Raw genomic sequence first — 25,513 nt, forward strand, 5'->3', positions numbered from 1 at the left:
CCGCGGAGGCGCTCGCGGCCCCTCCTTCCTTCCCCGCCGGGTAGAGAGGGGGGAGGTCTCCGGGCGGGCACGCCCCCTCATGAATATTAATAAGGCGCGCATGCGCCCGGCCGCCGCGGTCGGCTAGAGTGAGGAGCCGTCTCCCAGACGGGCTCGCTGGCTTCTTCTGTGTGTGAGCCGGGCCGGAGGGCGAGCGCGGCGCGGGCGGGCGCGTGTTATTGTGTTACCTGCGAGCCAGCGGCGGCTTCCCCCCCTTCCTTCCCTCCCTCCCTCCCCCCTTCTCCCCGCAGCTGATCTGAAAGGGAATAAAAGGCTGCGAATAATCATCATAATAAAAGAGAGCGGCCGGAGAGGAGGAAAAGGAGGAGGAGGAGGAGGAGGAGGAGGGGGAGCGAGCCAGGAAAAAAAAAAGCGAAGAAGCCATCAGAATAATAAAAGGAGGCTGGACTCTCGCATTCAGGACCGAGACGCTATTGAAAGGGCTTTTGAAAAGTGGTGTTGTCTTCCAGCCGTGCATGCTCCAATCGGCGGAGTATATCAGCCGGGACGCGGCGGCCCCAGCAGCAGCCTCCACAGTCTCCGCCACCGGCCCAGAGCGAACAGGAAAAGGCGATGCTTTTGCCACGGGCGCCCGTCCGGACGGAGCGCTCTCTCGGCCTGCTCATCGCGCTGCTGTGCCTGCGCGTCCAGGTGCGTGGCGCGGCGGGCGGGCGCGCGGGCGGCGGCCTTCCCTCCGGGCCCCCCGCCCCGTTAGTCACTTTCGCAAAGGGCAGCCAGGTAGCTCCTGCAGCTCGGACCCCCCTCGGGGTCACCCGCGCGTTTCGTCGCCCCGCGGCTGTGCCCCGTGGGTGGGTGCTGCCCGGCGCGGCGGGTCGGCTCTGCCCCCCTCCGCCGGACTGGGTTTGACGTTTGCGCGGCGCCCGGGCATCCCGGCCCCGGCTCCGGGTTTAGGGAGAGCAATCCCTTCCACTTCGTGTCTCGGTTGTGCGTGGGCCGGGGTTTGTGCCCTCGCCCCCCCCCCCGGACTACTCGATTCTTTAATTCTCAAAAAAAAAAAACCCCACCGTAGTTCCCCAGTTGTCAGTCGAATCTCCCAGTGGCGCGGACTGCCCGCGGGACGGGGTTCCTCTCCCTTCCTGTCCCCTCACCCACCCCCTGGCTCTCGATCGCACCTCACTTTTTCGGGGTTTCCCCTCCCGGGGGGTCTCAACAGGTGTCCTCAGCGTCCGGGCAGTTCGAGCTGGAGATCCTGTCCATGCAGAACCTGAACGGGGAGCTGCAGAATGGGAACTGCTGCCATGGCTCCCGAAGTCCGGAGGACAGAAAATGCGCCAGGGACGAGTGCGAGACTTACTTCAAGGTCTGCCTGAAGGAGTACCAGTCCCGCGTGACGGCGGGGGGCCCCTGCAGCTTCGGGTCCGGGTCCACCCCGGTCCTCGGAGGGAATACTTTTAACTTGAAGTCGAGCCGGAGCAGCGAAAGGCACCGGATCGTGCTGCCCTTCAGCTTCGCCTGGCCGGTGAGTCCCCGGCGCCTCCGGGCAGGGGGCTTAAAGGGCTCCGGCCCTCAGCCCCCCGCGGGGAAGCGAGGGAGGGCGGTGAAATCGTGGCCGAGCCCCCCGCGGAAATCCCCACGGGAGTCGGTGAAAGCGCCAGCTCCCCGCGGAGAGGGCTGGATGAAGGGGGCTTCGCGGCGCCTCGCGTCCCCGAGCCCGCGGGGTGAGGGAGCCTGGGCCGGCTTGCCCGGGGCGCTAGGGGTAAGAGGAAAAATCACGCGGGGGCGAGGGGGGTCACGGCACAGCCCTGCGCGCTTCGGAGCCTTGTGGAACGAGGTCTCCCCTCTCCCCTCCCTCGCCCCCGCCCTGCAGGGAAGCGGGGGTCAGGAGTTCAGTGTGAACGGGTGGGTTCGGTGTGTTTTTAACCCTTTGAGTGGAGTGCAGCAGAGAGGGGAAAGCGCAGTTATGGCACGGGGACGCGTCCGAGTTGGCATCCTCCCCTTTCCGTGAGCGGCCGGGGTGTGTCCTCGCGGAGGAGGAGGAGGAGGAGGAGGAGGAGAGGGAGCCCTGTTTCCCGCTTCTCCCAGGGAGGCTTCCCTGCTGGGACCGGGCTGTCAGCTCGGGGCCGGCCCGCGGGGATCGTCGCCCCCCTCGTGGCGGCCGCCGGGGCCGGGGAGACCCCCGGGCTTTGAGCTTCCCCGCGCCCCGGCCCCGCGCCCCCTTCTCCTCCGGCCCCGCCGCCAGGCTTCGTGTTCGCGTCCTCCGGCTCCCCGGAACAGCTGTGTTTTGCAAACTTCCCTGCTCCGTGCAGCCCGCAGAGAGGAGGAGGTGGAGCCTGGGACCATGTGCTCTGGGAGGCTCTGGGAGGCTCCGCGAGGAAGCACCGAGACAGCCTCCACCTTCCATCCCCAGGAGACGCGGCTCCCAGGGAGGTGACCCGGCCTGGGAAGGGGCTGCGCCCCTAACCGGACTTTTGGATGGCATTCCCCCCTTTTAAAAATAAAGGTCTCCCCAAATGATTATCTATTGGGGGCAATGGGGCAAGGGGTCCCTTATATTTTCTGCCATCCAATGCAGTCGTAGGCAGTAAAAATGACACTTTTTGCAACTGTCTCCCCTCTTCCAAAACGATGGTTTCTCTTACAAAAAAAAACTTAGAAGAAAAACTTGTGATATACGGCACACTCTGAAATCTCTAGAAACCGCCGGGAGGTGGGAACTTTGGATATTAGGGGGATGGGGGTGGGGATATTCAGGGGTTGGGACAGACCAGGCACCAATGGGAGGGCTCCAAAGGTTTGGGTCGGCCCCACTGGATGCTGGAAGGATTCAGTTACTAGGAAGAATGCATTCTGCCATGTGCTCTAGAATTGTGCCCTCTGCTGCCGCCTACCTGTGGTCCTTGAGAGTCTCAAGCTGTGATCCCCCCCCCCCCTTTCCTCCACCCCTCTCCTCCACCCCTCTCTCCCCCACCGTCAGAGCCCTGGAGAGGGTGGTGTACTTCCGCCTCTGGAAAGTGGTTGGAAGAAATAAAGTCCACATTTTCAGGAGATAGTATTACAAAGTGTAACGAACAAAAGTATTCTCTGTTGGAACCATCATCGGGCTCCCTCATTTGTGTGTGTGCTTGAAAGGAGATAAAACTGTTATCAAATATGCCATCAAACGGATAAGAAGTTTTATAAAAATCTGTGGTATTTGAAGTTCTGCCAAAGTCTTCGGTGCTGCTACTGCTTTGGGATTTGACATTTCTGAAGGGCAGGTTCGTCTAGAATAGATGTCCTTTTTTCTTCCCCTTTTGCAAAAGAAAAATCTCTGAACAAAACTTATACTGTAAACTCATTTTCTACTGCTCAGGAGTTCACAGTGACTTGAACAGAGCTGTGTTGCTTGCTAAAGAGAACCTTCTTCAGAGTCAAAGGGATAGTGTTCAAAACCTTTCAGCAGGATGTATGTATGACCTTGGACAAGTCACAGCCCTTGAGCCTCCTCTGGGTGGGATTAGATGACCTCTGAGACTTCTTCCCCATCCTGAATTTATGACTTGAATACAGGTACACAGGTTGGAGGATGGAGTTAGATGGACTTTGGGGACAAATCCAGGAAATCTGGCCAAAGGACATTTCTATTTATGTTCCCTAGTCAAACAAAATTATTAACTAAGACTAAACTATAGCTGTGAGGTTTCTCTGAAAGGTGGTAATGTCTTCCTTGTTTGGGGAACCTAACTTCATTTTATAGCTTATGACAGTTTGGGAACTAGAGAGGATAACTCTAGTTCTTCATAGAAACAGGGAAGACCAGAAGTGAAGCATTCTAGGGCAGAAAAATGATTTAATTTTTATTTCAGGAGTTCCAAACCCTTGTGTCTTCCTTTTTTCTCACACGTCTCCCCCACCTCCAAGAAAGTTCTTCTCTAAAACATTCCTAAAATTATCCAGGAAGTATAGGTAAGTTTCATGCTTATTCCCTTGATTGATGTTTGAAATGGGAAGTTTGAGGTTTATTTTTCTTAAAGCATAATTTGAAAGTGTAAAGGTTGGGAGTTTCCCTTGAATCTCCAAGTGTGGTTAGCAAGATATTTATACTAGTTTTGAAATAAAAGGTGCTTAATCATTCTCCTGACCTGGAGATTCAATAATCATAAAACAGGCTTTAGACTTAAAGGACAGTCTTGAAAGTGTTGGCCTAGCGGGACTTGTTCAGGGTATGACTTTATTGCCACTAGAGTGAAATAAGTTCTGTAAGTGTAGGAATTTCATTTTGATAATGACCTTGATCAAACAAGGGTTTTCCAGCGCTGGAGAGGAAGAAGTGGAAGTGATTTAGCAAGATATGAAATGCAAAAACACATTCCAGTGTTAATATATTAAGCTCACTAAAAGTTTGGACTGACTGCCATAAGGATTTTGTTACACTTACTTGGCTTAGTCTTCTTTGACCCCATTTTCATGATTTTATTTATTTTTTAAGTTATTAACTTTATGCTTTCAGATTCATGCAAACTTTTTTCTTTGAGAAACATCCAGGTTTCTGATTTTGAAAAAGGGAGCTCACATCTCATAATAATGTCCCTTATTCAGTTAAACAAGAAGATGGCAAATCATTTTGTAACCAATAAAACTTGTTAAATTATATCCCCAAAGTTATACTGCTTCCCAGTTAGTGGCTGCTTATTAAAAAATCTATTGGGAAAGCAGTATAGTGCATTGGAAAAGATGGCTAAATTTGGAATTAGAAAACTGACTCAATTTCAAATTCTAGCACTGCCATTTACAACCTTTGTAACTATAAAATCAGGGGGTGGGTTGGACTAGATGGTCTTTTGAGGTCTCTTGCAGTGCTAAACCTGTGATCTTATAATTGCCTCTTTTAGATGTCCAGAAAATTAACACATTACATTGTATTGATGAAGACATTCTGCTAGTTAGCATCGGACTTTCTTGGCCCTGAGAAGACAGACAGACAGACACACACACACACACACACACACACACCATTTAGAATTGATTTTTATTTAAATTTTACATAAGGTTCAATTTTCTCTTGCCTGACTTAACACTTTATTAAATACTGATAACATTGACCCAGCATTTAAAAGTAATTGCAAAGATCAACTTAATTGTTAAAGATAAATCATTTAAGTTATGAGCTCTGTGTATCAGTGAGGCTGCCGACTTTGACCTGCTGTATGCATATTTTGTGAATGAATGAATGAATGACCCAACTACTACACTCTGGAACCCTGTATGTAGAAACACAGACTGCTAAAATTTTAATTTTAAAGTAATTTTACTCCCTTTCCACACTGGGATCTAGTTCCCAGAAGTTCTGTCTGTAACTTACATTTACATAAACTTGACATTTCTGAACCAGTCCTTTTGGATTTCAGCTAGTCTGTCCCAGAAATCTGTCAAGTGTTTCGTGGGATGTATGCAAACAATTACAATGCATACAAACATATGAGGCATGTGCATGCTCCCGGCAAGATGCTTAACATACATAGAGATGTTAAACATACTTTGCCCAAACAAGTTACCTCTAAAAACACAAGTGTGAACAAGTAGGTTGGGGGGGTTTTGTTTTGAGTTTTGTTTTGTTGGTGTTTTGTTTTGTTTTTCTTGCATTAGAAACAGCCACAGGCTTAAGGGAAATGATGGAAAAGAAAGTTATGGATTGCCCTTCTTTTGGAGATGATTGAGCTAAGGTGTCTGTGGAAGTGTTTTGTCAAACCCATTCATTTTTAAGACAATTAAGTTTACTATGTTTCTTTTCTTGCTAGCTCAGGTGCCGGTTTCCCTGTTCACTCTTTCCCTTCCTGTTAGTCTGTTGCCCTGTTTCCTAGCAACTTAATTCAAACCTCTAATCAATTAAATGAATTTACAACCCACCATTATTCGCCAGGGAATTTTTGGTTAAAAAAAATCTACAAAATGATTTGTGCAAAGAATATCTAGGTAAAGGACCAACCACTAGTTGCTACTTAAATGCACAAACTACCAAAAGATCAGATTAGCTAGAAGCACTTAAATGTATCCAGTGCTGGAAAGTTTTATACCCAATGGTAATGACTTCAAGACCTTCCGCAGCAGAAGGGCAAAGGGAAAGAGTTTAGCATGGGAAAAAAAAGTTATCAAAAAAGTAGCCAAGGCAACAAGAGCCTGTTCTCTTCTCTCCCCCTCCCCTCCCCCCACTTTCTGCTTCCAAAGCAGGAATGCAAACAGAAGGCTGAGAAAGGATGCATGTGCAATGATAGTGCTAGACATTTATTGGACAATCGTGGTATGTCCAGAATTTGATTATGCCTAAGCCTTAAAGAATAGTCTCAATTGAGGAGAAAGTATAACAGATCGAATGATCCACTTAATCCATGGATATGCAGAAAATCATTGTGGGAAGACTTCCTTTTATGAATTGCCTTGTTAAGACTTACAACCTCATTTGACTTCAGTAGGTCATCTCTGCTTCAAAATCTGTGAAATGATATTACTTTGGAAATATGAGTCGAGCTCAAATACAGCCCATGTGGAGGACTAATAACAGTTCTCTGGTGTTGTACAGAATACCAATAGAATGCATCTGAAAGAACAGTTTTGTGATTGCTGCCCTTTTTACACTGTCCTCTCTGGAGGTAGGAGATGATTCTAGAAAAGTTAGGATTCAGAAATAGCCTACCTTGGTCCTTAGGACCAAAGAAACCTTGCCACTGGTTTCCAATGACTGAATGGCACTTTTAAGCCCTGTGGTCCTTGTTTTTACAATGTAAATAACATTCATTACTGGTATGGTGTAGAAGAAATTCAAAAATGTGGCGAGAAGTGGTTAAAGTGGTTTGTAAATAGTCAAACATTCCGAGTCCTTTACCAGCTCAACCCAGTTTTCCTGTACTTTTGGTAAATAAGTAGAAGGGCTTCTTGTCCAGGCTTGCTCTATGTGAACCGAAGTGTTGTGCTTGGCTGGCTTCTAGGTATTCTATCTATTAACCTTGCCACCCTTTTGTAACTAGTGCATTTAATTATCAGTGGGATGCTTTTTAAACAGGTAGGGATAATGATGGAAGCAAGAATAGTACATTTTTTAGAGCCTATAGGATGACTTTGGGGGTCTGCTGTGGTGGGATTTCATGAGAAAAAAAAAAAACTTTGTAATCAGATAAAGTTCTATTGCAGTGTCCAGGACTCGGAAACTGAAATCAATTTTTACCACTACAGTCTATTTAAAATTTTAGATGTATTCTATAAAGTTAAAATAGGAGAGAAAAAATGGATTTGAAATCTTTGAGGCATTGTTGGGTTAATGCATGCTAGGCCACCCAGACAGAAGCAGTGCTGGCTAATATTAACCAAGAACAATAGCATGGTCATATTGACTGCAGGGAGGATTACAGAACATAATGGGGCCCATCCAAAAATAATGCTAATACAGGACAAGCAACAGGAAGCAGCAGTAGACTCAGCAGAGCCCAGCTCCCAGACATACCGTGGACTGACTTCACACAATGGCAGCTTCAACCCATTAGGTATTCACAGGATGCTCATTATTCTAACAGGCTTGCCAGATCAGAGCTGGGTCTGGTTTTATTGGCTACAGCAAGCCCACAGTTTGGATATCAGTACGTTTCATGTCCATCACTTTGGCAAGGGGTGAGGGGCAGCAGTGCTTAAAGTTCTTGACTATAGCTTTGTTTTGTCTGTAGCTGGTGAGAGGAAACTTAAGACCATTACCGTTTTTTTTTTTTTAATTTATTTGCCCCCTCCCCCGGCAATGCCAAGAAACTAACTTGTGGCATCTAAATGTACTTTGTCTCTGAGCAGCATCAGGGAGCAAAGACCTACACATGCAGGGCTCATTCCACAGAGGAATGATTTGGTTGGAATAAAAGTACTAGTTGGTGAGTAACTTTGCCTTCAAAATAACTGGTCACTCGGTGATAACTTCGCAGTCTCTGTTTTGGAGGCCTGGAAAAACCTGGCTTTGCTCATTTCCCTATGACTGCACTAAACTTTGATGTTAATTTGTCACCAGTTTCTTGTGGATTTAGAGGAGGGAGAATTCCCTCAACCTACTCTTATCTCCCCTTTAGCAACTACTTCTGCTTTTCTTCTCAGTACTTCACAAAAAGTTCCTGCCCCTAGTGTTATAAAAGGGATCCTGAAAAAACTCACTTCACTACACAAGTGTTGATCATTCACTTTGCAAACATATTCAGAAACTATAAACTACCCTAGCTAGCTTTGCCTCTAGGCTGTTGTTTCTGGAAAATGGGGAGGACCCCAACTCTATAACCCTTGGTTGAATTTAGAGGTAGGGAAGTGAGAAATCCTTCTAAGATAGAACCACAGTTGAATGTTTGAACCCCAGCTGGCTCTGGGGGAAATGGGATTTCTAAGAGATGAAGATTTAAGTTGTTGTTTAGAAGAGTTCTCTCACTGATGAATGTGTCAGTAGTTATTGTGTTTTAAGAGGTGGAAGGGTTCTGAAATTCCTAAGTTTTATGAGAATGACCCCTCAAACAGTTGGACTTCACATTCTACTGAAAGTAATGTTCCTTTATTTTCCTAGCTTTAATGCGAGGTATTTAAGAGTAGGGTGGGGTTCCTCTCCCCTTGGGATATTCATTAAACTACTAAGGTTTGAACATTTACATACTGCTTGTTGGATGTTTCTTTTAAAATCTGCTTTGGTCTCCTAGAATCTCAGAATCTCTGCTCTCTGGTCTAGGTCAGATTTACAGTGGCTAATTGGGTGTGACTTTATCATAGTTCACTGCTGATTTGTGGCCAAGGAATAAGGTAGATGATCTGGGAATTTTTGTGTCTGAATGTATATTTGGGGATGGGCAGAGGTCAGGGGTGGGCATGGGAAAAATCAAACTTCTTCAGCCTTAGTAGTCATTCCTAAGATATCTTAGTTGTTGATCTATAGAGTGGGGTGGGGGGAGTGTAGAGAGGAGGGGAGGTACAGATGAAGAGGGAGGGTGAGAAACCTTTCCTTGGAGCCCATGAAGCACATAGATTCTCAAAACTTAAGACTTTTGGAGAGAAATATACCTTTCCAAGGGGCACATTCTGTGATAATAGTATTCTGAGTTGATAATTTTGTTTTGCGTGTATAATCAGTCCAACAAATATTTGTTTAATGCATGCTAGGTCTCCATTACGGTGTGCTAGAAGATGGGGTAGAAAAAAATGAAAACCCTTGGTATTCCTTGATTGGGGATGGAAGTGGTGGGAAAACATTTTCACAAATAAGTAATGATAAAATATATTCAAGTGATATGGAGAGGGGAGAGCACCAACAACTAGTGAGAGAGGGGGAAGGGTATAACAGGAAAATCCTAGGATAAGAAGTGACACAAGAGCTGAGCCTTAAGGGGAATTGGGGATTCTTGGTATCTTCCCAGCCTGGAGATAGTGGGGGGGGGGGGATAGGAGGATGCAATTTATGGGAAAACATAAGAGTTGGCCCATGGAATATTGTGTATGAGAAGTAATTTGAAATGGGCCTATTTGACTGGAATATAGTTTTAGAGAAGTGGAGTGCTGTGAAATCAGTTTACAAAGATTAAATTGGAGACAGATTGAGAAGGACTTTAAAATACTGAACGAAAGTTTGTATTTTATTTTAGAAAACGTCTTGAGTAGGAGAGTAGTTATGGTTAGTCCTTTGCATTTGGAATAGCAATTTGGCAGTAATGTAAGTAGACAGAGAGGATGAAGAATGAAGGTAGGGAGATCAATGAGAAGGCTATTGACATGGTCCAGGTGACAGACAATTAAGGGTCTGAATTGAACTAAACTGAGTGGGAGAGGGGAAGGGTAGGAAAGACAAAAACCCCCAGCACTATTTCTTTCAGATTCTAAAGTTCCTTGAGTTCCAAATTTAACTGAAACCATTAAATGGTAATGTGGTAAGATTAAGATAAAATTTCTTTTTCATAGCCAAAATGGAGAAAGAGATACATTCAAAAGTAAAACTTAGTCACTTGTTTGAAAAATTATTATGCCAGGTATGTGAGATTTTTGCCACAGGTTTTTGCCATTCCTTTCCCTCAGGGTGGGGAGGTGTTGGTAAACAATTCTCAAGAACCAAGTCAGTAACTCAGAAAACTAGGTAGACTATGTATTTGATCTTCCTAAGGGCTTATGCAAGCAGGACCTACAGGAAAATAACTTTTGTATTAATAGCTGCAAAATAAGCTACTTTATATCAGCCAATTCCTGTGTATATTTTTTGGCTTTAAAAAAAATGGTAAAGATCTTTTAATGCTTGTGGAAGTTTCAAAACGTTTAGTATCATTGCCTTTAATCAAAAGATTAATTATATCCACATTGTTGATAGGAAGGTGAAGGGCACAGGTAGCCTGCCACAGTGCCAGAAAATGGAGGGCTTAATTATAGCATTAAAAGACAAAGTTTTGTGCCTTAATTTTATTTTTTTCAGTCTTAGATCTTTTTCTCATTTGACTATTGAAATCACAGATTGTTACTGCTCTGAGAAACTCCTGTGATCTTGTAGGAAATCCCAAGAAATTTTAAGAGGCTTTAAATAAGGTGTAACTTTCACTAATAAAATATTAACAATAACAAATAGTCTTGACTTGATAGCCACTACACAAGAGGTGAGGCCCTGCCTCGACATGCCTGCCTATGCTTACTTTTCTAAGCATTTTCCCACAGTTATCAGTAAAGGAAATGGAATCCCAGTCATCTTTAAATATGAAACATATTTAGGCCATATTCCAGGGCAGTGCCTATCACTAAATAGATTTCCATTCAAAAGACTACAGGTTGTATCATGTCGTGAGAAATAAGGCTTGCTTTAAATCTTAGTTAGCTTTCTGCCTACACCTTCCAGGCGTTTACTTTTCCTACTTAAATCATTGTTTGTTTCTAGTAAAATAATATTTCATTGATGTATTCCACTATCACAAATGGTTGATATCTAACTAGGGCAGATCAAGTACATGTTAAGTAAATAAACCAATTCTTATGATTTGGAGACTTTAAAATTCTCTCCTCTTTCCCTCCAAATACTCACTTTCCCAGTACCAAAATAGCAGAAAGTTTATTTAAGCCTGGAGTTTGTGACTGACTTTATGGTGGAGTCACTAGTAAAGATTTAACCAGATTGAAGTAAAGGTGGAAATTTGCTAATGAATTGGGTATAGGGATCTTTCTCTCTCTCTCTCTCTCTCCCCCCCCCTTTTTTCTTTTCTTCAATTTTAGAACTAGAGATAAAAAGTACCTTCCATATAATAGTTGGCACATTTCCAGTTTCTAAGGAGTCTGCCCAGTTGGTGGATGCTCATGATTATTATTAGAATGTTAGATTGCATTGACAGATAGTTTCATCTATTAATATGACCCTTAGGTTTATAGTTTTCTTTTTTTTTTTCATATTCACCTCCCCCCCCCTTCACCACCCCTCCCTTCTCCAGGCTTTGTTTCACAAAGTCTCTCTTTTCCCCTAACCCCTCCCCTCTTAGTTCCAAGATTCATCAGTCCTTTCCTTTAGTTACCTGATACTTGTGGGAGCAGTGATGGTCTAGCACAGACACAGCTTTCAAAGGGGTGCTGAAAAGGAAAAAAGGTCTCTAGAGATTGCCCAGCCAGGGTTCAGTGTGTAATCTTAGCAATGCCCCTTACTTTTCACTGTGTAGGGATTTTTTTTTCCCCTCTCTGGACAAATACCTGTTAGTTTAGAATAAATTCATTGTCTGCTTTTCTTTTGCGCCATGGTTAGGGCCCAGCACATTTGGGAAAACTATATACCAAGTGTCAGTCTATAGCAAGGTGGCATTTCCTGATTAAGCCCATGAGATGCATTAGTGATGACAATAATGAGCTCAGGAAGGTGAAAGGTCCTGTTTATCATTCTGGATAAGGTAGCTTAAGGGGTTAGGAGAGTTTGTCTTTAGTGAAAATCTGTTGCTTAGTTTTAAATTTAAAACAGACACAATCTAAATGGATCACATATACCATTTTTGGGTGGACTTTCTGATTAAAATGGCATTTGTGGTAGACAGGAGAATTATGCAGCTGTCCAATATTCCCTGCCTTTGGAATTGCTACATTTATTCTTTTGTCTGTTTTACAGAGATCCTACACTCTGCTTGTGGAAGCTTGGGATTACAGCAATGACACCAATAGTAAGTATTACATGATTAGACCAACTCTACAAAAACACTTCCTGGGCTTGCTCACTTCACTGAATCGGTCATTTAAGATCTTATGTGCCATTCACAATTTTCTCTCACCCCCAGGTGGAATCATTTTCTCTCTGGCTGATCTGGTCACTCCCTCTACCCCCATTTCTCCTGCCGTGAGCTTGATTGACACTGTAGCCAGGGAGGTCCTTCCAGGTCAAAAGATGTATGTAACTCTTAAGTCAGTATTCAATTTAGGCTGCTTTGAGGAATAAATCTTAAAAAAAATTTTACACTTGTCTTTTTTTAAACGATCAAATTAGTGAAGAATGGGTTAAGTATCACTTTTCTTGGACCATAAAGAATAATGATAAACCTACTTGTCCTACCCATACTACCTAAAGGATGTTACATTGTCTTCTTTATCAACATGGTCTTGAATGTCTTCTCATCTGTTCTCAAAAGGATAATCTTCAAAAGGAGTTTGTAAAGTATCAAATAAAGTAAATTTCAGAGACAAGTGTTTCCAGGGTTGTCTCAGGTTGCAGTAAAATCCCTTATTAAAATGACATAAAACATCTCTCCAAAGCTATATTTCCACACTCTCCATTCCTTTGGTTTTTGAAAAAGTTCCTAATTATCTCTCTCTTCATGAAACCTTGATCAATGCAAGAGTGCTTGTCAAAACAGGTGGGGTGAGTTTTTCTATTTTGGCTCAAAAGTGGTGGAATATTTCAATTACAGCAGCATCCCCTTTCTAACTGTAATTGATTATTGCTTTCATTCTTGTACCACTTCTTACAAGTGAGTTCCACTTTGCTAGTAAAAAATCTCCAAAGTAAAACTTTAAGAAAAGGTCTGTCTTATGTATTCAGAATAAGTCTCTTGGTGCATTATTGTATTTCCTGGCAAGTCCTCTAACATATGAGCTTTAGTTTCCTTATCTCTAAAATAGGGATAATTTTTGCATATCTTGTCTCTCAAATAAGATACTGTATTCTAATTGCCTTATGTTTTCTTATTCTTAGGAATCTTCAGATATTTATTACTCAGTTTGAATGCCTTCCATCCTCTAGGTTATCACTGGCACCACCTTCAGTCTTTTCCCTTTGCTTTACTTCTCTTCTGAGTAAAATCTGCTGGTAATCAGGAATTTCTGCTAGATTCTGAGATGGTAGGGAATCTTATTTTGGAGAACTCTGTGTTAACTATTGATGGAATAATAACATGTAGCTGGCTTAAGTTCTCACAGTATAGTTATTGCTCATCTTGACTGGATAACTTCAGAGTCAATCATTTATTCGGGATGGCAAGCTTTTACTTTTGTCAAAATGAAAGTATATTATTAAAGAACATACCTCTCTCTCTCTCTCTCTCTCTCTCTCTCTCTCTCTCTCACACACACACACATCACTGCTGCCTTATCAGATATTATGCTGATAGGTAGGATGGGGAGAGATTAAAGGAGGAGACTAGGGAGAAAATGTTTTATTTAGTTAAAGATTTTTTAAAACTGTAGCTACTAATAAACAACCAATACTAGTATGATTAACATAACAAACTTAGTTTGTACCAGTCAGTTCAGCTTATTTTCTTCTTCATATCATTGGAACCAAGTTTAACAATATTGCATTAACCTATCTTATAAGTTTCACTTACTCTGTGTGTATATGTATGTGTTTCTCCCCTACTCCTGTCCCATTCTCCATACCCCACCCCCACCCCCCACTGGATCTATGATTTCACTGAGATAGGAAATTCTTCAAGAGTAAACTCTCTTTACTAATATGGATTGGTACCTGTTCCTGGGGCAATGAGAAATTTATAGGTTTCAGAGACAGTATTTCAACTTAGTGATCCTGCCTTGAAGGCTCTAGCTCCTTATCCAGTATTGTACTATCTCTCAAGTGATTTTTTTAAAAAATTTCTAATTCAAATCTCTCTGAATTCATGCCTAGCTTTTTAACCTCTAAAAAATTTTGAAACCATTAACATATTAAGCATAAGAGGTAGCATTTAAACATAAAGGTCTGCAAAGTTTTAAACACTCATTTAAAAAAAATCTGCATAATAATCTTTTAGGCATCATTATTCCTATTTTCCAGGCATGGGAAGGCTAGTATATATTTTAACTATTATGTCATTTGATCTTTACAACAGTTCTAAAGAGATACAATTATTATTATTATTATTATTATTATTATTATCATTTTACAGTTGAGGAAAGTGAGGCAGACAGGTTAAGTGATTTGTTCTGGGTAGCATAGCTAATAAGAGTCTGAAGCTGGATTCATACTTGGGTATTCCTGGTTCCAAGCCTAGATGTATATACTATTTATCTGCCTCACTAGTCTCCAGTGAAGTCAGAAATATATGATTCTCTATGGTCCAGATTCTGACAAAAGTTACTTAACCCACTTATTCTTCATGCTTTGGCCTGAAATCTTTTGTTAAAAGTTCCCAAAGTAAAAGGGGATGTGAGGATAAGAAGAAAATACTACTTTAAGACTTGTATTTATTAAAGATAAGTTGCTATTATTTTCCACCTGTTGAGTGTTTGTAATTTAAACTCTGCTCTTCAACCTTGAAGAGTGAGGTTAAGGTTTTATTTTTTTTTTCCTCTTTGTCCTGTCTAAATTTTTTAAAATTGATGTCAATTTAACAGTCTCTCTTAATTGAATTAGCTTCCTTCAGAGCAGGTCAACTTTCTGTGTCTGGATCTAAATTAACAAAAAGGCTACAAATACTAAATAATTGTTCTGAATCTTCAGCATTCTGACTACCCCTGATTCTGGAATAAGCATGTCACTTATAAGGACCTGGTCCAAGGGAAATAAAGTGTTTACATGAACTCCTTTTAGAGTAGGTTCTGAGGCTGGTTTCTTGTCATCAATCCCATTACAGTGTTTTTATTAGATTACAAGACTGTTTTATATAAGGGTTCCATATTTTTATTTCAGGGAGGGTAAATGGTTTCAATTCTATTGTAATTCTTAATAAATATGAAAATGTAAAACCCAAGACAATTTTTTTCTTTAAAGCTTATCTTTGCTTATCTTGTGTCAATGCCCCCTCCCAAAGGCCCCCTCTCCAACATTTCCATTGGTCCCAGGGTTATGCTTAATATGATGGAACAGATTTTTACTTTGATAACTATTCCCCTTTCCTTGTTCTGCAAGGATATATTTTGGTTATTTTATGATAAATCTTCCCATTGCAGTCAAGGATTACCAGCAGGTCATAGACAGCAGTGTCAGATCCTTTTCAGTCATAAGGCTTGGACTGCAAAGTGAAATACCCCAGATCTATACAGTGCTCTGAACTGACACAAAATATTATTTCAGGCCATCACTTAAAAATGTTTAGGCAAGTTTCAAGCCTGCAGACAATTTCTGCACCTAATAGCTCAGCTACTAGAGGGCATGTCCTTTGCGGTGAGAGCTTCTTGCATGTTCTATATCACAAAGAAAACATTAATCATGCAGGTATAAAGTTATTTTTATAGACCTTCTCGCTTACTAAAGATCCATTAAGGATTCTAAAGTGATAACTGGAACAATATGTCTTGGCCAGAATGGAGTATTGTCAACTGAAAACTAAATGTCACTAAATTCACTCTCCCAGGACTGTTACAGCTCCTGATAGGCAGGTATAAACAAAACAGTGTAAGACTTTTTTGGCCACGTCTCCAGAGATTATATGTGTTCCCTTATTAGGATATTGAAGGGCCTGAGGCCCACTGCACTCACTAATTGAACCTGCGGAGCAAAAACAGCTTAATAAACCAACATTTTTGCCATTCTTTCAGCTGTGTTTATTTGCAAAAATTTGATTTAAGCTAGTAAAAATTTATCTGCAAGCTGTTCTGTTTATGGGCACTTTAATGAGGGTGTGAGTCTATCCAAAGGCCTCATTGGAGAGCAGTATCCTGTATATGCTCTAGCTAATGAAACCCAGAGGGCAAGGAAGGGCCAGGTGGGGTAGTAGATAGTCTAGCTGGAAGTGAGAAGCCTCCTATGCTGTAAGTTGATGTCTAGTCATGGTCACCTGGCCCACTGCCTTTGTGCAAATGAGCACAAGTCCTGGGCCCGAAAATAGTAGTTGTGTAGGTGGGTAAGAATCATATTAAGGAAATGGAAAGTAGACTTCAAAGGACTATGTTTTAAGTGTTATGATTTCAAAACTGACAAGTCTGTGAAAACCTGGGAGGTTTAAAAAAAAAAAAAAGCAAATACAGTCCTAATCTAGGAAAATGACCTAGTCCATTGTTGATTTTGACATGTCCCTCCTCTGACCTATTTTAGCTCAGTGTTTGCTCTGTTCTTATGTCACTTAGCAGCTTACTGTCTTATTACCCTACTCTGTTTATGACTTCCTTCCTTAATTGATTGTAAGCCTTCTGAGAGTAGGGAACTTCTGTAACTCCATAGTTGGAAAGAACTTAGCACAGTACTGAGCATAGCAAGAATTCAATAAACGTTTGAGTGTTTGTAACAACCCTGATTCATTTGAGTCCCCATTTGCTTATCTCTAAATTGAGGTAAATATTTTTGTGTAAAACCTATTTAGATTTTACCCTTATTTAAAATTATACTTATTCAAATATATTTCCCTTTTCAGTCTTAACCAGTAAAAATATTAAAGATGAGGATGCTATTTTAAATACTAGTTCTCATTTTAATTTTATGGTTACTTTTTATTTTTAATATAGAAAGCCACCAGGGATGCACTAACTCCCATCATCTGCTTCCTTGGAACTCTCTTTTGGCTTTAAGAAAGCTCTGCTTGCTAGTTACTGTCATTCGTTTATCCTAATGCTGTTCTACATTTTGTCTTCTAGATCCTGATAGCATTATTGAGAAAGCCTCTCATTCGGGCATGATTAATCCCAGCCGACAGTGGCAGACCCTTAAACAGAACACTGGCATTGCCCATTTTGAGTATCAGATTCGAGTTACTTGTGATGAACATTACTATGGCTTTGGCTGCAATAAGTTTTGTCGTCCCCGAGATGACTTTTTTGGACACTATGCTTGTGACCAGAATGGCAACAAAACCTGCATGGAAGGTTGGATGGGACCTGAATGTAATAAAGGTACGTAGAATGACCTTCCCCACAGACTCCCTCAGACCTTAAATCACTAAGAAGACTTCCTTGTGGATGAACTGGGGGCTCTGTCCATTTGGTGAATTTGTGATCATGTTAGTCAAACTGTCATGGCATATTCTTGAATGAACCATGTAATCGGTCCCTCTAGTTATTGTCCTCCCTTGGTTTTGAGGTGGCTTTTAAGGTGATCAGAAATAATTATTGAACAGTCTTAAGTCAAGACCTGAAATTACCTTGGAAATAATGTCCACCTTATAATTTTAAAGATGGGGAAACTGAGACATGGAGAAATAAAATCATTTGGGCAAAACATGTTTCCTGACTCTGTTCAATGATTTTTTTAATCCTCTCTAGTCCATAATTTCAAACCAGGTAGATTTTTTTATATTAAAGATCATTTTATATTAAAGATCATTTTTTTTTCAGTTTGCTGACAAAAAGAGATGTTAGTCTCTATTGCTTTAAGGTTTTTGTTTTTGAGAATGCTAAGTTGGTGGAAGTGAGTGTATGGTGTGTCAGCCTTCACATCAATATTTGTTTAATCCTGAAATCATTAACAGTATTACAACTTTATAGATATGTTACCTAATTCATAGTAGGTTTGAGTGGGTAACTGATTTACTCATCCATATAAATGTTCCCACATAAACCTTAATAGAGCCTGGCTTCTTAAAGCATAATACTTCCATATTTGGAAGATTTGAATTACTCCTTTCACTGAAATGAAAGGAACTTAGATAATTTCGGGACTTAATTTTCATTTAACTTTCTAATGTTGAGCTGAATCTTGGAAGATGGATGTGATCCTCCATTGGACTTTATTTGCTTGTATTTTATGAAGTACTTTAGACATTTTATCTCATTAGATAGTCTCCACATTGTGAGATAGATGTTCTTATATCCATTTTACAGATGAGAAAACTGAGACCAAGTGACTTGCTTAGAGTCACCCATATAGTAAGCGTCTGAGGCAAGATTTTGACACAGGTCTTCCTGAAAAATCCAACATTCCATCCACTGAGCCACCTTTCTTTCCCATTTGGCAGGACCTGCTAACAAGGTCTAAGAAACCCCAGGGTTATATTAGCACCACGAGGAGGCACATTGAGTCAGCTTTAGTAGAAATCTGAACATTAATTTGGTGAAATTGTGTTTCAAGAAGAACTGATATGTTTCAAGAGGTGCTCTGGCAAGAAACAGTCTATTCTTTGATCTAGCCACAGTAAAAAGAGCTAGGCTTTTCAGATAATAGTGGAATTGGTACTTTTCAAAGACTTCGTGGAAGCCACAGCTGTGTGGTTGAATGGTTTGCTGGTGCAGTCAAGGGAAGAGAAATTTAGTACCTCTAGTTAAAGTGAAAAGATCATTATGTTGGGAGATGGTAGACCTGGTTTCTAGATCATTTTCTGACCTCATTGACTTTGTGACTTTGAGCAATTTTTCTCACCTATAAATAAAGGAATGAGACTAGATTTTTTGGGGGAAAAATTTCATTTGACCCCAAAGACTGTAAGATGTCAGTTTTCTAGCTGAACTAAAGATGATACTAATATTTTTTAAGGGACAATGCTACATTACATGTAATAGAAACATCTTTGGAGAAGATGACCCACTCAAGTAAACTTGTAAAATAAATAAAAAGGGTCTGATACATGAATTGTTACTGAGATCTGGCTCTTACTGATTAATAAGAAATTTAAGTGCCTTTTTATTTGCCTCTCAGAAAGTAGGATGTAATATTATTTTGTTGCATTGTAACATGTTACAAACTTTTAAACTAAGCTTTATTTGGACCCATGATCTTTGCTGCAGTATTGAAACTCAATGGGCTCCACCCTTAAAACTAAGCATTCCTTGATGACTTTTTTTAGGGGTAGGGGAAGAAAAGAGGAAGATTTGGAGGCAGGCATGGGCTATAGTTGAAACTCTTTAGTGCTGAGGATTTTATATTAGGGAAGGAGAGAATATGCAAAGGGATGATCTGACTTTTCCTCTTAGGCTGCTCATGCCATATATTGTTTATGTTAGAAAATATATAAAAGCCCAGGCATACTTCTGTCATCTTTGCCTGCAGATTATCAGAAAACATGCTTATATGTTTGGGGATAGACAGAAACATGTGCTTGCATTTTGAAAGCTAAAGATATTAGCTGAATTGCTGGCTTGGCTATTGTGGGGCACCTCCTACCTTATTCTCTTTCCAGTAGACTTGATATTAGAGACCTTTTAAATCGTGGATTTTGTAGGATTACAGTGCTAGTCAGAGATTTAAAAACATTCCCACGATTGTGTAGATGCTAGAAACTGGCAGCATGCTGACATATATGTGTGTATACTAAAAAAAAAAATTCTTAACTCTCTTCCCACAGCCATTTGTCGTCAGGGCTGTAGCCCTAAACATGGTTCCTGCAAGAGCCCAGGAGAATGCAGGTAATATTTACATCTACGTCTATAGTTATGTATCAAGCAATTTTGTTTTAAACTTATTTTAGCATATCTCTCCCCATTGTTCTGTGGAACACTGGTAAACTTATTCAAAAATGGATATCTTAAGTGCTTATTAAATCATACCAGCTGTCTGATGAAACACAAACACTCCTTTGCTTTCTTGCAAAACTGGAAAAACTGTATGAGAGGGCAAATTCAGTCACTTCATGCAATGACTATTGACCAATTCTACCTCTAAATTGGGAGCAGATTTTTGTAATCTTTTAAGACTGCACTGCCATTCTGGTTCTTTCTTTAGCTTGTCATACTCCAGGAGTGTTTATTTTCTTCTTCACCCTCCTTAGTCTCTTCTCCTTTTTCCCTCCTACATTGCCCTTCCCTTCCCCCACTTTTCCCATCAATAGGCAAAAGTCAAGCATTCTTTAGAATGGGATTAGTAAAATCTCTTGGTTCCTTTGCAGTTGAGAGCCAGACTCCAAGTGCTGAGAGGTTAATAACAGGGATGGAATCTTGTCAGGAGAGACTGATGAATGCAGAATTTTGTTTCTCTGCTTTGAAGTCTGCTCCATTCTGGCGGAGTAACAATACAACCCAAAAGCTGGGACATACCCAAACAATTTAACAATTAAATTTTGGAGCTCTTTGAATTATACTCTATATTGTTACTTGACATTTGGGAAGGTGGTTTAAAGAAGTATTCATACTGTGTTCTTTGTGAAAACTTAGGCAAAAATAAAAATCCACAATAACTGAGAATTTTATATCATTACTGTTTTGGGGTGTTTTTTTGGATTTGAGGTTTTTTGGGTAGAGGGAAGCCAATCTATAGGGAGATACCAACAGAAATTTCAGTTAACCAAATTGTATGTGACCAAATTAAGGAAGTTTTGCAGAGCTGGTTTATTTTAATACTATGCTTTATTTAGAGCCCAATAATCTTATAGATTCCAGATCTAGTGGGCCTCTTCCCCATCCAAACTTCTCCAGTTTTAATCAGATGGGATTGGTTAACCTTCCTTCAAAGGATCAAGAGGAAACCAAACTGTGTGGAGGATTTTTTTTCTTCTTAAGAACAGGTGTAGAAATCTGGTCTATTATAGGACTAGTGATGACTCAGGATCAGGTCAGAAGCATCCTATTTCCAGAGTTATGGTACATCATTCCCTTAGTTTCATTCATTTCATCCTTTGTAGTTCCAAATTTATATTTTACAAGCCTTCTATGTACAGGAAGGAAATTGGGAAGTGGTAGTGACATGTCAATATTATGGTATTTAAAGTGGTTGAGAACCAATAGAGGGAAGTATTTTGTCCCCTTTGCCCCTCTCCTTTTTTAAATAAGAGAGATTTTCATCTGGTAACAGCCCTTTTCCCTGTACTTGGTAAAATTTTGTTTTTTTGGTAGACTAAAGGAGTAATTGCTCTATTCATTCTAACATTTTAACTGTGAAGGTGTTGGATGATTTTAATGTTTCACCTCTTTGCTGTCAACTGTTTAGGTGAAATACACCTATATTAATTTTTTCTAATTAATAGCTTTCTAGAGTAAATCAGACTTGAAGTATCATTAGTGTATCTGAACTGGGCCAGTTGCTTAGATGTCTATCAGCTGAGTCTAACAAAGATTTGTGCTACTGTCATCAGAATAAACATGCCTTATAGGGGGTGCTGTCTCCCAGCCAGAACAACAGGCTTTGTTTCCAGGTTTAGGCCTTTCTCTTTCTAAGGCTCACCTCCCACTCACTGCCCAGACATGCACTGGTGCCCTTATTTACTTAAGGTGCAACTTTCCCACACTTCATTTGCATAGTAAAAAAAAAAAAATCTGTCTTCCTGACTTTAAAAGGAAGGAAAATTTCTTACAAAATCTTTCTTCTGTGCTTACTTCAGAAATATTTTTAATGTCTAACTTTAAGTTGTCATTCAGGTTATATATGCTGAGTTTCTCTTTCACATGTGAGGGTTTATTGGTTATGTGTTTACAGTTGTTCCCAAACAGACTTAAAATAACTTCTTTTCCTTGGTGCAAGTGATTACTTTCTTTATTGCGAGTCTGCCAATAATATCAAACCTAATTATGAATCATCATCATAAGCAAAGGAACTTCATTTTCTCATGAGAAACTTAATCATATGTATTATTAAACTGACATAACTTTGTAGATTCCTGTTTTAGGTTCAGTATTTTTATTTGTTTTCCTTTGAAGTCATCCATAACCTCTCCTGGCCACCTTTCTTGTACTTAAGGTTAGAGCCCTCACTAATTAAAAAATGAAGTCAGGTCCTCAACTGCCCCTTTTATTGTACTTATTAGACAAAGTGAGGATGTATAGCGATTTTAGATCTTTAATTTGTAAGAAAGTGAGGACTACAAAATGCTGATGTTTCACAATCAGCAAGCTGCTCCAGTTGGTCATTGAGGGAATCATTGTCTTTCTCCCACCAGTTTTAGTCCCTAGTTTGGTCCCCAGGTGGTTAAGACTTAATTTTTATTTTCCTGACTTTTTTAATTTTGTAATTCCATTTTTTTTTGTTGAGACTGGCAATCTCCTTTAGGTGTATACCAAAATACTTTGATTTTCATTAATTTTGAATTATTGATTCTTATGGTGGGTTTTTTTTAATAGGGGGGAGTATAAGGTATGGGTTGGGGTTTTTTATTTTAATTAGTAAGATGTGGTTAGTCAATCAAGATTCTCAGAGATTTAAATTTATCACTAGCTGTGTGTGATTAGCTATTAGCTAGAGCTCTATAGTTTTCCCATGACAAGGATTTACTGGTCCGAGCATGGTTTTCTGAAAAACCAAAAGCCTAAATGACTTCTATATAAGGGTTTATTTTCTTTACTTAGTGACAGCTTAGAGGGTAATTGCTGCCGATCACTTATTCCCATGTCTCATGAACAAAATATTTTAGTAGAGCCTGTTTCGCTTTTGACTTGGGGTCTTGCCTTCCCATCTTCCTCTGTAACATTTTCTTCTTTTTTTCCTCTCACTCAAAAAAAAATCCTTAGTTTCCTTGATTTTTGAGAAGACGGGTTAAGGTTTCAAATGCACTGAAACTTGAGGGGGAGAAGAGTTTAAGACCCCTCCCCTCCTATCCCAAGTGTAGGTTTGTGTTTTGTGTTTTTGTTTGGGGATCAAAGAACCCATTTGGCCTAGATAGATTCAAATGAACAATGCACTTATAGGGAAATTGAACTCCATTCCTCAACATTAGATAAACCCAGCTGACCTCTTTTTGGCAAAGGGAGAAGTAAGTATTCCTAGGTACCAGCAATTAACATAAACTTTAACTGTCATGGGTCAGAAACCATCCCTTGAATTGATTCCACTAGGAATCGGTTCTTGATATTTTTTTACTCCTTCTTCACCCCCTAGCCCTCCCTTCTTTACAAAGGCACTACACATTCTTTACAAAAGGAGAAGGGGGGGAAAGGGGGGGGAAGGGAGACCTAGTCAGAAGGAGGATAACTGAGCAGAATAAGGTTTCCCATACAGGCTGCAGTCCCTCTGTCCTTTATTGCATTTTGGTGTATTGGGTTATGACTTACTGTTGACGCACAGAGCCTGGAGACAAAATGCTGCAAATTTTGCATTCGTGAAAATTTTTCACATGATCATTGTTTTTGGTAACTGCTCCCCCCTCCCCTTCTTTATAGTCCATTCTGACACAGTTCAGAGATTGATTTATCCTGCACACCCACCCTCTGTCTCATTTGTGTTGCCTAAGAATAGAGTTGTATTGTGTTCATGGCACCACACTGGGCTCTCCCAGAACAGTTATTCTTTTGTAAGTAGACTGGCTTTTGGAGATCTTGGCCAAACTGTTAAAAATGTTTGTTTATAAGGAACCACCAAACAAACCTTGAATATTCATTCACCTTTCCCTTCTCCCTTTTATGTCCCATATCCTCTCAGCTTTGTTTACTACTTAAAACCTTGAGCCTTCTTTGATAATTTTTGCTTTAATTCTAGGACTTAAAAAAAAATCATACTTTATTTTGCTTTAAGGTGTCAGTATGGATGGCAAGGCCAGTACTGTGATAAGTGCATTCCACACCCAGGATGTGTCCATGGTACTTGCATTGAACCGTGGCAATGCCTCTGTGAAACCAACTGGGGTGGTCAGCTCTGTGACAAAGGTATGCTAATCTTCTAGATAGCCATGTATAAATTTTGAATTTTAATGTATGGTATGCGTGTGGGGATGACTACAGAGGGAGTCCCAGGTATTGTGGCAGGAGGCATTTATTTGAAAGATGTCAGTCTTGGGTTATAAATACATTGAATTTGTGTTAACTTGGGTTTTTAACTAAGCCATGCCTTGAGGGACTTTTTCCCCTCCAAAGGTAAGTGAAAATAGAAACAAAGATGATAAGCTGCATAAATTACCTAAAGCTTTTTCTTTCCCTTCTGGTACCTTTTTTGTAGATCTTAATTATTGTGGGACTCATCAGCCTTGTCTGAATGGTGGTACTTGTAGTAACACAGGTCCTGACAAATATCAATGTTCCTGCCCAGAAGGGTATTCTGGAGCAAACTGTGAAATCGGTGAGTGTTGTGAGCATCTTGGTTTTTTTTAATCATCATTGATTTTGTTTTTGCTCTGAATGATTTTTTAAATATATTTTTTTCTTAATGTAAAAATTTACAGCTAAGCACCAAGTAATCTGTCCAAAAAAAAAAAATATATATATATATATATATATATATTCTCTCTGAAATCTAAAAAGTAGAACAATTGAAACACTTCTAGATTCTGCAGAGTTGTTTCCTTGTTACTGATAAGTGTGAGAGGTCATATAGGTTTTATGAGATCCTAACCCAGAGATGTCTTGGAATGTTGATTGTGTCAGCTTATCATGAAAGATGACTTCCTATCTCATTGATACAGTATGAACATAGCTATCATAAGCTGCTAAAAAAAAAAAAGACAAGGAGATACTTAGGCAGGTAGCCAAGGGATGTGTGTGTGTGTGTGTGTGTGTGTGTGTGGTTTGAAGGGAGGGGAGGAGGGTGACAGACGTTAAGTGTTAGTTGTTGAGTGTTAAATAGGTGGTAGACTGGAAAACAGAAAGGGTGTTGTTTTTGTTTGTTTCTTTTGGGGGTTTTTTGAGGTATTTCTTGAGACCATTACTAGGGGCTGCCATATTGACCTAATCTCTTTGATTCTGTTTAGCGGAACACGCTTGTCTTTCTGATCCCTGTCACCATGGAGGAAGCTGCCTGGAAACATCTATGGGATTTGAATGTAGATGTCTTCCAGGCTGGACTGGGCCAACATGTACCACAAGTAAGTATATGTTTGGGATCCCATCTTTGCAAAATGATGTCTTCCTTGAAATTGGAAAGGAAACAGCAAAACTGTTACTGCTTTATTCACCAGACTGTCTCTATACTAATGACAAAAAGTTTTTTTAATAGCTTTATTTGTGTTTATGGTGGTATTTGGCCAATAATTCCCTTTAATATGTTTGATAACTCCCTAGACTATACCATGCAGTGCTAGCATTATTTACCTCACTGTAATTGTTTCTTGGTAGAATCCTTTATCTGGAGATACTATGTCTTACTAGAATCTTCTTAACTTTTCATCTCAACCATGTAATGGAGTCTTATCCTGACAGAATCCTGCTTATTTTTCATTCTAGTCTTGGAATGTTGCAGTGAGGTGACTGAAATAGTTCATTAGTGGTACTCCACTTGATTGGGGGTGGGAGCATTGGCAGACTGTTATCTACAGCTGGTACAGCCCATTCAGATGGCAGGGTCACCTAAGTTACAAAAATGGTAGAATTTAGGATTTTGACT

The 25,513-nt window shown here is 40.5% G+C and overlaps 1 protein-coding gene across 2 annotated transcripts in view; it reads left to right on the forward strand.

Moving 5' to 3' along the window:
- The first annotated feature begins 222 nt into the window (after positions 1-222).
- JAG1 (jagged canonical Notch ligand 1) overlaps positions 223-25,513 on the forward strand; it is a 42,821-nt gene continuing 17,530 nt past the window's right edge. Inside the window, exons 1-8 of one of the 2 annotated variants that reach the window (XM_074209440.1) lie at positions 223-690; positions 1,214-1,519; positions 12,095-12,146; positions 16,984-17,238; positions 19,623-19,683; positions 23,714-23,844; positions 24,134-24,253; positions 24,882-24,995. In XM_074209440.1, the coding sequence (XP_074065541.1) occupies positions 613-690; positions 1,214-1,519; positions 12,095-12,146; positions 16,984-17,238; positions 19,623-19,683; positions 23,714-23,844; positions 24,134-24,253; positions 24,882-24,995 (1,117 nt within the window). In that variant the 5' untranslated portion in view covers positions 223-612. Of the gene's footprint in view, positions 691-1,213; positions 1,520-2,769; positions 8,788-12,094; positions 12,147-16,983; positions 17,239-19,622; positions 19,684-23,713; positions 23,845-24,133; positions 24,254-24,881; positions 24,996-25,513 lie in introns of those variants that run through there. The other variant, XM_074209441.1, reaches the window with a different exon arrangement.

Source organism: Macrotis lagotis, chromosome 1 (genome assembly GCF_037893015.1).
Source record: "Macrotis lagotis isolate mMagLag1 chromosome 1, bilby.v1.9.chrom.fasta, whole genome shotgun sequence".
Classification (NCBI taxonomy): Eukaryota; Metazoa; Chordata; class Mammalia; order Peramelemorphia; family Peramelidae; genus Macrotis; species Macrotis lagotis.